The 14008-nt window shown below is 47.4% G+C and overlaps 2 protein-coding genes across 2 annotated transcripts in view; one reads left to right on the top strand and one right to left on the bottom strand.

The window, feature by feature from the left end:
• Positions 1-5936: 5936 nt before the first annotated feature.
• On the bottom strand, positions 5937-13930 carry LSM3 (LSM3 homolog, U6 small nuclear RNA associated (S. cerevisiae)). The gene is made up of 4 exons (XM_010862488.1): positions 13856-13930; positions 12571-12681; positions 10478-10573; positions 5937-6335 (listed from the first exon to the last, which is right to left on the bottom strand). Exons 1-4 carry the CDS (start codon positions 13874-13876, stop codon positions 6255-6257), a joined length of 309 nt encoding a protein of 102 aa, XP_010860790.1. The 5' UTR covers positions 13877-13930; the 3' UTR covers positions 5937-6254.
• The window catches only part of XPC (xeroderma pigmentosum, complementation group C), a 23011-nt gene continuing 22918 nt past the window's right edge, over positions 13916-14008 (top strand). Inside the window, exon 1 of the mRNA XM_010862523.1 lies at positions 13916-13939. Coding sequence (XP_010860825.1) covers positions 13916-13939 — 24 coding nt within the window. The remainder of the gene's footprint in view (positions 13940-14008) is intronic.

The raw sequence follows: 14008 nt of genomic DNA on the forward strand, positions 1-14008 counted from the left end.
GTGGTGTGTCAGTGACATTCTAGGCTCTGTCCCGGCTTCCTACAGAAACGCTTTCCAGCCCTTACAGGCTGACGTTACGGTGTGAGTAACTGGCCCAGCTGGTCTGTGGCACAGCTGGGATTTGAAGCCGGGTTTATCTGACTTGGGGCTTCCCTGGGGGCTCAGCAGTAAAGAATCCGCCTACTGCCTATCCTCCTAGTGCAGGAGACGTGGGTTCAATCCCTGGGGTGGGAAGATCCCCTGGAGAAGGAAATGGCAACCCACTCCAGTATTCTTGCTTGGGAAATCCCATGGACAGAGGAGCCTGGGGTGCCAAAAGTATTGGACACGACTTGGGGGCTCAACAACAATCAATGGCAGAAACTACAGTGGGGCATGCTACTTCCACATCCAGAAGACCTCTAGAAGCAGTCCAGAAAATAAATCTACATGTTCCAGGTACTAAACTTGGGCAATGGATCTAAAAATGAATTTAAAACACTTGGCTTCTTTATTTTCTTGGTGTTAGTTTTCTGTGTAAATTGGTAACTAGTGAGGAAAGGTCCGTCTAGTCAAGGCTATGGTTTTTCCAGTGGTCAGGTATGGATGTGAGAGTTGGACTGTGAAGAAGGCTGAGTGCCGAAGAATTGATGCTTTTCAACTGTGGTGTTGGAGGAGACTCTTGAGAGTCCCTTGGACTGCAAGGAGATCCAACCAGTCCATTCTGAAGGAGATCAGCCCTGGGATATCTTTGGAGTGAATGATGCTGAAGCTGAAACTCCAGTACTTTGGCCACCTCATGTGAAGAGTTGACTCATTGGAAAAGACTCTGATGCTGGGAGGGACTGGGGGCAGGAGGAGAAGGGGACGATTGAGGATGAGATGGCTGGATGGCATCACTGACTAGATGGACGTGAGTCTGAGTGAAGTCCGGGAGTTGGTGATGGACAGGGAGGCCTGGCGTTCTGCGATTCACGGGGTCGCAAAGAGTCGGACACGACTGAGCAACTGAACTGAACTGAGGTGTCTACTGTGGTTCTCAGGTAAATGGCAATGGGCCAAGATGGCTAGAAGGGCAACTGTCCACTTGTGGGCAGGACATCACAAGTGTCTGGAAAGCAGTGCGCAAAGCTCACCTGTGAAGGAACCCTTTGCCCTGAATGGATAAAGCAGTAGTGATAACACGCATATGTGCATATGATGGACTGTTATTCAGCCACAAGGAAAGAAGAAATTCTGCCATTTGCAACAACACAGACCTTGAGGGCATTATGCTAAGTGGAATAAGCCAGACACTGCATGTACCATGTGTGAAATCTAAAAAAAAGGAAAAGGTCAAACTCTTAGAAAATGGTCTCTAGGTCGGGAGGATGGGGAGACACAGATGGCAGAGAAGGAGTAGACTCTCAGGTATGAGTGAATCTGACAGTTCAGTGTGAACCATGGTGACTAAGCTGACCACACTCTAATCTGCTAAGAAAGTGCTCACCACACGCACACACAGACGGACATGAGGTGATGGATGCATTCATAACCAGAAGGTGGGGATCCCTTCACAATGTATACATTCGTCCAATCATTACAATGCCCACTTGAAATACCTCACAATTATATCAATTTCACTTCAATAAAGCTGAAAAAAAAGTACCATTTACTCTTTCCAATGGTAGGGTTGTCACTGGCTTTCTTATAGTTTAACTGCTCAGTCATTCAGCATTTCCTGGGGACACGCTTTTGGCCAGGCCCTGGGCCCAGGGGTTGAGACGACGGTACCTGCTAACAAGCCACTTGTTGGGTGGGACTCATTCTCACTCACATCATGCAAATAACCCGCCTTCCTCAGAGCTCCAAGGACCCCAGTGCTTACTCTCAGCCGAATACACTCATGTTGCAGGCCCCCAGCTCAGCCCCCGAAGAGGGCTCCAGCTACTGTCACTGCTGCTGCTGCTGAGTCGCTTCAGTCGTGTCCGACTCTGTGCGACCCCATAGACGGCAGCCCACCAGGCTCCCCCGTCCCTGGGATTCTCCAGGCAAGAACACTGGAGTGGGCTGCCATTTCCTTCTCCAGCCAGTCATGAAACACCTAAGCTGCATGCACACTGACCCCCCCAGGGTACTCGAGGGCCTGTTAATAGATTCCAGAGCAGTGACTTCCAATCATAACATCTCTGCTATGAAGTCTGTTCCAAAAACTTTGCCACTAATAATTCATTAATAATCAAAGGCTCTATTTTTGTGTAAGTTAGGGGAGATGGCAAGTTATTCTTATATAACAGGCACTCTGTCTCCAGCTCCCACCCACTCTTTTCCCTGGTTCCTTTGAGAGAAGTACCCCTCTCCTCACTCAGACCAGATTATCCCTAGGTGGATAATCTGACCCTTAGTTCTATGATGGGCACGTGGCTCAGGCCCAACCAATCAATGTGCTCACTCAGTCGTGTCCGACTCCTTGGCACCCCACGGACTGTAGCCCGCGAGGCTCCTCCATCCATGGGATTTTCCAGGCAAGAACACTGGAGTGGGCTGCCACCTTTCTCCAGGGGATCTTCCCTACCCAGGGATCGAATGTGTGCTTCCTGCATCTCCTGCATTGGCAGGCAGATTCTCTGCCACTGAGTCACCTGGGAAGCCGTCCTCTAGGTTCCTCGCTTTCAGCGCTGCTGCCGGAAGAGCTGCATCCTCTCACCTCCATGCTTCTGCCCTCGTCCCTGTTGTTGAACACGTTAAAAACGTCTAATTGAGAAGCATCCATCTCACATACACCATCTAACTTCTAATTTTGTAACCTCTGGGGCACTTTGCCTGACGAAGGTCATATTTGTCATCCTTACATTCTCAGGGGCCTCAGGCTCTCTATCTGTGTAGCACCTGCAAACTTGATAAATCCTTTCTAGAAACTGAATGCTCTTCAGTTGGTTTTCTCCTCAGGAATCTTAAGTTTGGTTCAGCTACCCTGCTGGGTTTCCTCTCAGATCTCTGCGCTGAATGGCAGTCCTCTGACCCCCTTTTCCCCGGATGCAACAGCATGAAGGCCTCTACACATGGTGCACGCGTGCCAACTCACTGCAGCTGGGACGGCTCTGTGTGACCCCATGGCCTGCAGCTCCCCAGGCTCCTCCGTCCATGGGATTCTCCAGGCAAGAATACTGGAGCGGGTTGTCACGCCCTCTTCCAGGGGATCTTCCCAACCCAGGGATGGAACCCAAGTCCCCTGTGGCTCCTGCACTGCAGGCAGATTCTTCGATGCTGAGCCACAGGGGAAGCCCTTTACACGTTATCTTTTCTCTTTTCCCTGCTTTTTTGCAAAACACTTGGAACTGTGAGATCACGTAATAGTTGAGTGAGCGATTCAGGGACCATTGCTCTTCTGATCCTAACATATATTGGGTTCTCCTCGCCATGAAGGCTAGGCAGGGACCAGCACGTGAGCCAGTCAAAAATGAAAGCTCAGCAGCTGGCAAGCAGCTGGCTGTAATCCTGGATCTGCTACTGGGAAGGGCCTGCCCAAGAATGAAATCCACGAAGCTCACCAGAGCCGAGGGACACAAGCATCACTGAGCCTCTGGAGCCTGCCAGAGTGACTCCCGGAATTTCCAGTGACTTGCCATCCAGTGCAGGTGAGCATTGCTCACAGCTGGCAACCGCTCGCCCAGTGGAACATTCCTCCCCTCCGACTGCAGGCTAAAGCGTAGGTATGTATTACAGGCATTCCTTGCTGATCGTGTTTCACTTTATTGCTTATTTTTTTTTAACAAATTGAATGTTTGCGCAACCCTGCATTAAGTTTCCTGGAGCGTTTTTTCCAACAGCATTTGCTCACTTCATGTCTCTGTGTCACATTTTCATAATTCCTGCACCAGTTCAAACTTTTTCACTGTCATGGTAATCTGTCATCAGTGATACTTGCTGTATCGTGGGGGTCTGGAACCAAACCTGCAATAGCTCCACAATGTGCCTACATCTGTCACAGAAGGATGTGTGAAAACAGCCTAATTTGGGCAGACCTTTAAAAACCACTATTTAAAATGTATGAAAAGTGCCTATTTGCAGCTGATGCTTTTAGTCTTACTTGGGAAGCTCAAGTTACTCAGGTTTCAATTGGGGCACGTGTCACCTCAATGCTGAGTATGTACCCGCACATTTTGTCTGTCCATCCTTGTTCGTGGGGAACCACAAGTCGGGACCATAAGCCACCAACACGGGGATGCAGGTATGGCATCTGCTTGAGAGGCTCCCCCTTGAGTGATGTGATACCACGTTGCAGAAACTACCAGTCACCAGCTCCGGTGACATTGGGCCGTCCAGCTGGCTGGAGCTCAGGGTGCCGTGCAGCCCTGGAAATCCAAGGCACGGCTCTGGGGCCCTCTGACTGCACCCTCTGAGGGCAGCACCCCTGTAGGCCTGGAGAAGCAGCCTGGCAGGAAGCTGCTTGAATGGCCCCTACTGTGGCTTGGGCCCCAGCTCCAACCCTCCAGGCAGGCAGCCTGAGCTCCGTAAGGGCTCGCAAAACCCGTCTGGGGACACGCAGAGGATTACCCTGCAGGTACACTTTTTTACTATTTACTTGGCTGTGCCAGGTCTTGGTTGAGCACTCAGATCCCCAATCTCCGCTGTGGTGTGCAGGATCTTTAGTTGTGGGATGTGGGACCTAGCTCCCTATCAGGGACGGAACCCACAGCCCTTGCATTGAGATCGCAGTCCCAGCCACTGGACCACCAGGAAGTCCTATCCCCTGTATCTTAGCAGCCAGGACTAAGCAGACGTTTGTATAGAGCAGCTGGGTTTTATGTGCACACGATGGCAGCTGGGTCAGATGGTAAGGTCCATGGTTTTTAGAAACATAGTGTGTGCAGACCGTAGTCCTCACAGCCAAAAACAGTTCTATGTAACCTATCAACTCTAGGAGAAAACACAGAAAGATGACCAAGAAAAGAATAGAGAAAGCATTCAAGAATTAAGCACAGATACCAGATGCTACAGGGAGAGAATCGGAGTGGCCATCACCAGCCTGTGGTGGACATCAGGAGCCAGGGCTGCCCGCACGCTCCCCCGGGAACTGCCAGGGACCCACAGGCAAGAACTGAGAGCTCACGGAACTTCAGCTTCTCGTCACGTCCTGCAGGACGTGCCACAGGGATGCCAGAGAAGACAGGCACAAAATGCCTCTGCTCGGTGCACTCTGACAAGAGATGGCAATTATCACACGGACCGACGACAGCGGCTCCGAAACAGTGTTCTGTTCAGGAAGGATGATCCAGAGGATCGACCGCTCGCCACCATCACAAACACAGCCCCACTTCTTCAACAGTGAAGAGGCTGCTGGAAGCAGGCTCCCTCTTGGGACTCCCTGAAGCCTGGACCAAGTGTGCGGATGCAGAAGGTTTTCTCCTGTCTTCTGACATAGATAAGCCTCTGTCGGCTTGCCCACACTTGTTTTCCTCGTCTCCATTAACTTGTAGGAACAGGCACAATAAAGAAAATGAAACCACTTTATACAATGTCTAACGAAAGCATCTTTCTCGCACATGGCTTAAAACCCTGCATGTTGGCACAGTGCGCTACATAATGGATCAACCACCACTGAAGCCCGACCTTAGAAAATCAGGCCAGACAGAAGGAATACCACCGGGCTTCACCGTTCACCGCAGTGCTAGTGTTTCCGATGAGACGGCATCACCACCACACCTGCCCAGCCAGGTGGTTCTGGCTCGGGCGCTGGTCCCTGCGTGCTCACGGCATCCCATACACGTATGCCACCACCAGCACAGCCCTCACTGCCTGGCAGTCACTGCGCCTCAACAAGTGCCTTCCCGAAGGGTCCAGGGAGGGACACAGATCCACAAAACTGCAGTTCCCAGGACTCAACTTGGTGCTGCAAATACAGCAGACGCAGAACAAGTGGACAACTGAATGGAAGACGTGCTTCTTTTAAAGAATTCACAAGACAGGAGACCACGTTAAAAACCAAAGCGGAAACGACACATTTAATTTAAAGAAGAAACCCAAAAATTGTGCAAAAAAACAGTGGAGCAAATCAATTCCTGAAAAAGCTCTGTATCTTGATGATCGCATTTATTGGAAGGGTTGGAGAAAAATAAAAATGCCGTTTAGCTGAAGAATTTGTGAGTTATCTACAAACCAACTTATTTCAGGAGTGGAAGAATTCTTGGTTATTTCTTAGTATCAAGATGTACATTGGTCTCTCCTGAATATCTTCCACATTCAAAGAGGCAATCACAGTATAGCCATCTTCCACACAGGATAAATTCTCCATTTCAGCCAACTCTCAGTGGCGGGGCAACTAGCACAACACCGTCTCCCCGTACAAAGAGCATCGGAATATTCCGTTTTGTTGACTGGAAGAGGGAAAAAAAAACAAAACACAGAACCCATTTGTACAGATTTGTAGTAGTGGTATTCATTTTCTGAGATAGAAATTTGGAAACAAAAACCCACAGATTCATCGTAACACAAACAGATGGCTTTAAAACCCTGGTCACTTACCTTTGTGACACAAAGAACCATCTCCGGAGTGTTTCTTTTCCTGGAACACAGCCGGGGGAGGGGCTGCAGCCATCCAGGCAGCCCGTCGCCCCTCTTCCCGGCACACAGCTCGACATTCCTCACACTCCCGGGTTCTAACCAATGAGAAGTGAGCAGGAGTGACGGCTGACCCTAAGCCTCCCACAAAGGCCCCTCTGGGGTCTCCCCCCGACATGGACTCAGACTACGGAGAACGCTGGGGGCGGCAGAGCCAGTAAGCGGGGGTCCCTGACTGAGCACGAGGAGGGCTGGTGCACCGAGCTAAAGCCTCGCTAGAGACTGTGGGCACAAATAAAATCCTCCCCTGCTGCTTCACTGTGGCGCTAATCCACTCACGTATGGAATGGGTATCTTTTGTGTGAGCCAGGGGACGAGCCTTAGGCAGTAAGGAAACAGACAAGGAAGGTCTGAAATCTTCTCACGCCTCAGTAAAACTGTTGCCTCAAGTGAACTGAAGTGAAGTGGCTCAGCTGTGTCCAACTCTTTGCGACCCCATGGACTGTAGCCTACTACGCTCCTCTGTCCATGGGGTTTTTCAGGCAAGAGTACTGGAGTGGGTTGCTATTTCCTTCTCCAAAGGATCTTCATGACCCAGGGATCGAACCCAGGTCTCCCACACTGTAGGCAGACGCTTTACCGTCTGAGCCACCAGGGCAGTCCCAAAACTGTTGCCTAGAAAGTAGCTAAAAAGTAGCCTAAAGACGTCCCAAACCTAGGTTCTGGGGAAAAGGTTGGAAAAAGCCAAACATTGGTAGTGTTGCTGTTAATCTGATGCGCTGGGCAGGGCAGTGTAAGGAAGAGATGAGCTCAGGCAATAACTAGCAGGTTTTCAAGCAGCGATGATAAGAAACAGAATTCATAAGGTCAGAAAAGCCAACTGTTTTTAGACTCCAAACTGTGGACAAAAAGCAAGAAAAACAGCTCCGAGGCACAAAGCAGCCCTGTCCATGTTCTCAGTTAAACAAACTCAGCCCTAAGGGGAAGACGAGATAAGGGTGCTGCCTCCCCATCCAAGTTTACATTAGCAGGTGACCCGGGGCAGCCAACACTACTTTGTAGAGGAGCCCACGTTAGAGGTGGGTAACTAGAGACACAAAGGCCTCTGCGAGTTTCACCGAGAGAAGGGTTTCGGGGTTACGGGCCCAAAGAGCTGGCTGGAAAGAAACAGACGGGAAACACAAGAAGTCCTAAGTTCTAAAGAAATGGCACTCACAAAGGATCCGGTGACTGGCTAACAAAAGCCTCTGACAAACTGAATATCCCAGCATACTTCAGTGTTTCTGTCAACACTCTGCAGCTCCCATATTTAACAATAAAAATACAGGTAACCAATAAAGAGTTCTAAACAAAGAAAGAGTAAGGTTTTTTTTAGTATAAGTATGTCCCAAATATCGCACAGGTCATACTTTCACTACTCACGCCTCCCAGGGGATCATCACTGAAGGACCAGTGACTGCTCAGGGTCCTCCCCTTTTCTGAAAGCGAGTGTTTATGGTGGCGGACATCCTGTCCCTGCTCTGCTGCAGTGCAGGCGGGAGGGACAGTGAAAACCTGTCCTTCTTAGCTAACAGGAATCTGTACAGCTGACTCCATGTAGCTCTGACAGAACTGTTTCTGTGCCAGGCAGAAAGTACTGGTAATAGCTAGGGTTCCAGAACTTTTTTTAACATGTAAAAACTATGTTTTATGAGCTTCTTAGGTACTGGAACATAAAAAGAGAACCCTGAACAGTAAATTCAAGTAATACCTATAAATTTAGTATGTTAAATCAAGTATACCTATCTGTCAGCCATGAATGGATCTAACTCTTTGTATCTCTCAGCGTTCTCAAGTTTTACTGTGCATAAGGTCACCTGTTTAACAGCTTTTAAGGCCATTTTCTGGCTCCATGCCCAGAGATCCTTACTCCATAGGCCAGGGTGGAGCCTGTGAACCTGCATTTCTAACAAGCTCTGGGTCTGCCCATATTTCAAAACTCTTGAGGAAATTAATCCTCCCAACAACCATCAAAGTGAGCTTAGCAGCGGAACCTTCCCACCTGTAGTCTTCAGATGAGACCCCAGACCCTGTGCAACCTCATGAGAGACCCTAACACAGAAGACCCAGCTGAGTCTGAATACCTGACCCCCAGAAACTGCAAGCTGGTAAGTGGATGTGCTTTTAAGACACTAAGGTTTGGGCTGACTTGTTATACAAAACTCTGAGATAAAGGGTCCAAATAACTAAGAAAGTCACGATCAGAAACAAGGAATTGAGAATGACCTCATTTTGAAGGTGAAGAACACCAGGAGTCTAGTTTTAGATGTACTGAGTTTAAGATAACATCCAAAGTGGGTATTTATGCAGTAAGAATATTAGAAAAGAGAGATGCTCAGAAAAGACACAGATTTATCCATAATCATAATGGCCACCACCCATCACCTGCTGCCAGCTTCGCAAGCACCAAATGCAGTGCATCTTGGAAGGCACAATTACTGTACTGGCATTTTACTGAGCAGGTCCTCGAGGCTTAGAGAATTTCTAGAATTTGCCCACGGTTCCAAAACTCATCAGCAGCAGCCAAGATGTGAACAAAGATCTGTTCACCCAGAGCTCAAGCTTTTATGCTGTGCTGTCATCACAGACTGATGCTTAGAGCAGACAGTGACTACCAATTAACACGTGTGAGGGAAAAACACACATTAAAACAAAAAAATCCATCCATGTTCAGAAGGAAAAAGAATACTAGCCAAGGAGTCAAGAGTGCCTGAAAAGAGGAGAGCCGGGATAAAGCAGAAGCACAAAAACCAACAAAGGCTAACATCGGAGCACTTACTATGTGCCTGTCGCCGTCTAAAGGCTTTTCACGGAATCTCTCAATGAATCCTCAACCGTAGTATGAAATGAGTCGGTATTACCATCCCTATTTTACAGGCATGGAAACTCAGTCACAGACAAGTTGGGTAACTGATAAAATTATAGAGCTGGTAAGCAACAGAGTCAAGACATGAATCCCAGCGGCCCTGTGGCCTGAGCCTACACAGGAAAGCACGATACTAGAGGAGGGTCAGAGATGGCTTCTCAATACTTACAAGACTGAAGAATAAAATGTGCCAATATATGGAAGATCTGCATAATTCAGTGAACTAATACTTTCCAAATGACCAGAGTTTGATGTAACAAAATTATGCATATATACAAGATCCATTCCAAGTGCAAGGTACCAATGAACCTACATATAACAAGAGTACGGAGGTTCACCGATGTAGTCTTAGATTCCACACTACAGCTAACCTTTAGGAAACTACTGCTCGTTGAGTTTGCGTGTAGCATCAAAGGCAAGCATCCACAAAAACACTCTGTCAATCCCAGTTAACCTATCTGTGTGATGTTCAACCACAGCGTAGCACAACAGATTAAATGCAGAAGAAAAGATGCAATTAAATGTTGTCTATTAGGACAAGCATTTGCAAAACATAAAACAAAGACACTCTTCATTAAATGTTTTGTTTTAGAAAATATAGTCAGTATTCATGAGAATGTTACTTACATCAACATGCGATAGATTTATTGTTTTAATGAGTTAATATTTTTTAATTTCTCAGTTTTAGTTTCCAACAAGTACTGATAGATAAATTCACATCAAACAAAACATCGTCCTGTATTAACGTTACTCACAGCCGTATCTCAATGCATCCTGGCAAGCCAAACAGAAGTGACCAGTGTTCCTGCCCAGCAGTGAGGAAGTCACGTTGCAAAGGTACTTCCTGCCCAACATATCCCAGGTAGGAAGCGGCCAAGCCAACACTGGAAACCCAGGTCTGTCCAACTCCAAAGCCTTTGCTTTTAATTGTTACATTCTACTGAGCCCATGAATAGGTATCAAAACATGAAAGGCTTTCCATAAATAAGTATTAAGTTGTTGAATTCTGAGAATTGACATTTTGAACGTGTTGACTAGAACTGCATGACTTACTTTATATATCTCTTCATATGTTTCTTCATCAATTTCTATAGTTGTCACAGTTTCTTCCACATCTCCCAATATCATATTTAAATGCTGATCATAAGCCTGAAGTGGGAAGGTGAGGGACCAAGAAATTTAATAAGCAAATTAGGAAAAAATAAACAGGGCTTACAATATGCAAATGGATCAATTACAAGTAACACATAACATTAATACTTACACCACAAACTTTACATGCAAATAAAAAATAACCCTGCTGTGCTAATACACTGTTTCTTTGCAGACCATCTCCCACGATTACTTAACTGACCTAACACAAATATAAAACTGTTTATGGTCAAAGATGAATTTACTCAAAATAATTTGAAGTTTTGTATAGTAAAGGAAAACAAATTCTGTAACTGCTAAGATGACAGCACTGGTTTCTTAAAGGCACAAGATGCTGTCACTCAAACCTCCCTGTCCCAGACAACACCACAGAGTAAACTCGCGTGGAGCAGCACCTGCGCATCTCACAGCCTCGCCAGAACTAACTGCTCAGCACAGTCAGCAAACAGTGCAGCTCGGATACTCAGGGATGCCCTCAATCTACGCTCCAAAGCTCAGGCATCTGACCAAATGGTGAACCTCCAGAGCGGGGGCAGAGGGTCTTGTTTAGAACCCACTTCAGTTACTTCTAGTCAAGTGTTAAATGGTTCACCAGCTCACATCAAAATAAGAGCAGCCAATTAGCAACACAGGGAAGTGCCAGGCAAAGCACACCAACAAGGGCAAAGATCCACAGATGAGGCCCCAAAACAAAAGGCGGGGTGGGGCGGGGTGAGGTCATTCAGTGCAGAGGGGAATGAGTCCACACAGGGGCTGAAGAAGCGGGGCGGGGAGGGGGCATCCAGTGCAGAGGGGAGTGAGTCCACACAGGGGCTGAAGAAGCCTCCAAGAGTTAAGGCAACATGTCCGTCCGGGAGGGCCTGTCTATGTGCCACTGGCCCAGGTAAAAAAGCTCAGTTCTATTTTTCTCTGCAAAGTTGCCACTATTCCATGTCCTGGGGCTCATCTTCCTTTCTGCAATTTAAGATTTAGCACAGGAGGTTCTTTACCTTTAGGTTTCATATTAGGTAGAATCATGGTACTGAAGAGACAGTGGAAGTCAGATGGCTTAGGTTCCTAGTTTGGCCCTCCTTTCTACTGGCTGTCACCTTAATCAAGTAACTTTACCTTTCTGAGCCTGAGCTTCTTCAAATGCAAAATGGGGATAATGAGTATCTGCACTCACAGAGTTGTTACAGAGATTAAATGAGATATTACAGGCAAAACACTCAGAATAACAGCACCTGGTTTAGTGCTGGATAAAAACTAGTACTTTAGGGTAGAATGGCAGTGATAAAAAGAACACACTCAGCAAAGAAATAAGTTACCAAGAGACAAAATCTTTTAATACACTCTCTTTATGAATAAATGGAACCACGTCAAAGGACCAACCCTACAGAAATATTTATATGTGCAGATGTAAACAAAGGTCTACGTATAAAAAGCAGCGTTACTTTTAGCAGCAAGAAATGGAAAACGATTCTGGTGTCACTACTGCCGCGTCAAGAATCCTGAAAAGTCATCAGTGTATACAGTGCAAGTATTTGCACACAGACACATGCTCGTGTACGTAAATACAGAGAAAAGACCTGGAAGATTACAGACCCAATAGAAGGAAAGGCTACTGGTAGAAGAAATAGCATTCTACTTTTACTCTACGTGTGTCTGTGCTATCTAAAATTTTTCACAACAAAACACAAGTTAATATGTATATATATGTCAGTAGTTTAAAGAACACTTAAATAAGAATGGAGAGCAAATAAATGTTATTGACAAAAAAATAGAAAGGAAAAAATGAAAGAAATGAAAGTGTTCTTTAATACATACACCATTTCCATTAAGAGGAAAAAATGTTAAAAATATGAATAAAATACCACCGCATTTGGCCTTTAGAAATATGGGTGACTCTCCACCTCCTTCCGGTCAACAGTCAGCACACTCTTCCAGAGCAGACAGTTTCCACCTTTTAGAGGAGGAGGGAGAGGGAAACTGTTTCAAGGGGTCAGTTCACTCACATGCAACCTGCCTCGGAGCTCTCTGTCGTTCCTCATCTTCACGTAGATGCGCTCGTCCAGGCTGAGCCGGATGAGATCCAAGGGCTCTTCCACAGTGTTGGTCGTTTGTTGCTGATGAAAGAAACAGGCTGAGTGGCGCTACAGGACTAGAGTGAAGGATCGGGACCCCCGCGCCCTGTGTGGCAGCGGGCGAGCGCTTAGCCCCCCGGCGCCCCAGTCGCCTAATCTGCACAACGCGTGTACCAATAGCGCCTACCTAACACCGCTGTTGTGACGCTTGAAGGACAGTGTATGAAGGTGCAGAGCAGTGCCCAACACTAAGTGCTGGATTACGAAGAAGACAGAGAGGAGTTAGGACAAAATAACATGACTCTGTTCCCTCAAAATCCGAACTGTCTGACCCCATCTCAGGGTGGAGGGAGTCACTCTCTCAGGGACTTCACATTTATTTCAAGTATCATTTAGTAGACTGAAGACCATACACTTAATGACTACCACATACGAGAGAATGCTAAGCAGAGATCAATGTTTGAAGGAGGATTATGAATGCAGCGCAGGGCAGGCTGAGTTTAGGGCGCCATTTGGCCCGTAAGATGAATATATCAGTATTTAGCATCCAGTATAGAATAATGGGTGAAGGCACTGCCTGTGACTCTGGGCGTGTGGGCTCAACTCCTGATTCTGACACTTGGAAACTGGGATTAAAAACCGTGCCATCTCTAATTCTCAGTTTCCCTGTTTACAAATGACGGGTAAAGAATCCGCCTGGCAATTCAGGAGACGCGGATTCGATCCCGGGGTCGGGAAGAACCCCTTGCAGGAGGAAACGGCAACCCACTCCAGTGCTCTTGCCTGAGAAACCCCGCGGATAGAAGAGCCTGGCGGGCTGCAGTCCACGGGCTCGCAGGAGTCGGACACGACTTAGCAGCATCCTCCCTTCATGATTATTGCGAGGAGTAAAAAAGGGCCAACGTATTAATTTGATGCATTTTAAATAGTATCTGGCAAACAAATATACTCAAGAGAAAGGAAGTGGCGAGAGTGAGGAATAATTAGTTTTCAGCGGGTTTCGAACAGTAAAAGATCTCAAGGCCCGACGTAAAATTCGGAGGGGGCGCGGTTAGCCAAAAGGCAGATTTGAGGCCGTGAAGACCCAGAAAGAGGCGGCACAACTGGCCACCTTTCTGTGACACTGGAAAACGCAACCCTGGTAGGCAAACCCGCGCAGAACCAGGCCCGGGAACAAGTAAGCTGCTTCGGAGATGGCGCTTCAGAAGACACTCACCTGGTCCACGTCGTCCGCCATCTTTCAAACCCTGCGCTCTTTCCCGCCTCTCGCGAGAATATGAGAACCCCACCCCCGCCTCAGGTCTCTGGAAACGCGAGAACGCAACGCACCGGAAGTAGAAAGGAATCGGTCTTGCGGCTTCTCGCTTCC

The sequence above is a fragment of the Bison bison genome, unplaced genomic scaffold (genome assembly GCF_000754665.1).
Source record: "Bison bison bison isolate TAMUID 2011002044 unplaced genomic scaffold, Bison_UMD1.0 scf7180017864482, whole genome shotgun sequence".
Lineage (NCBI taxonomy): Eukaryota > Metazoa > Chordata > Mammalia > Artiodactyla > Bovidae > Bison > Bison bison.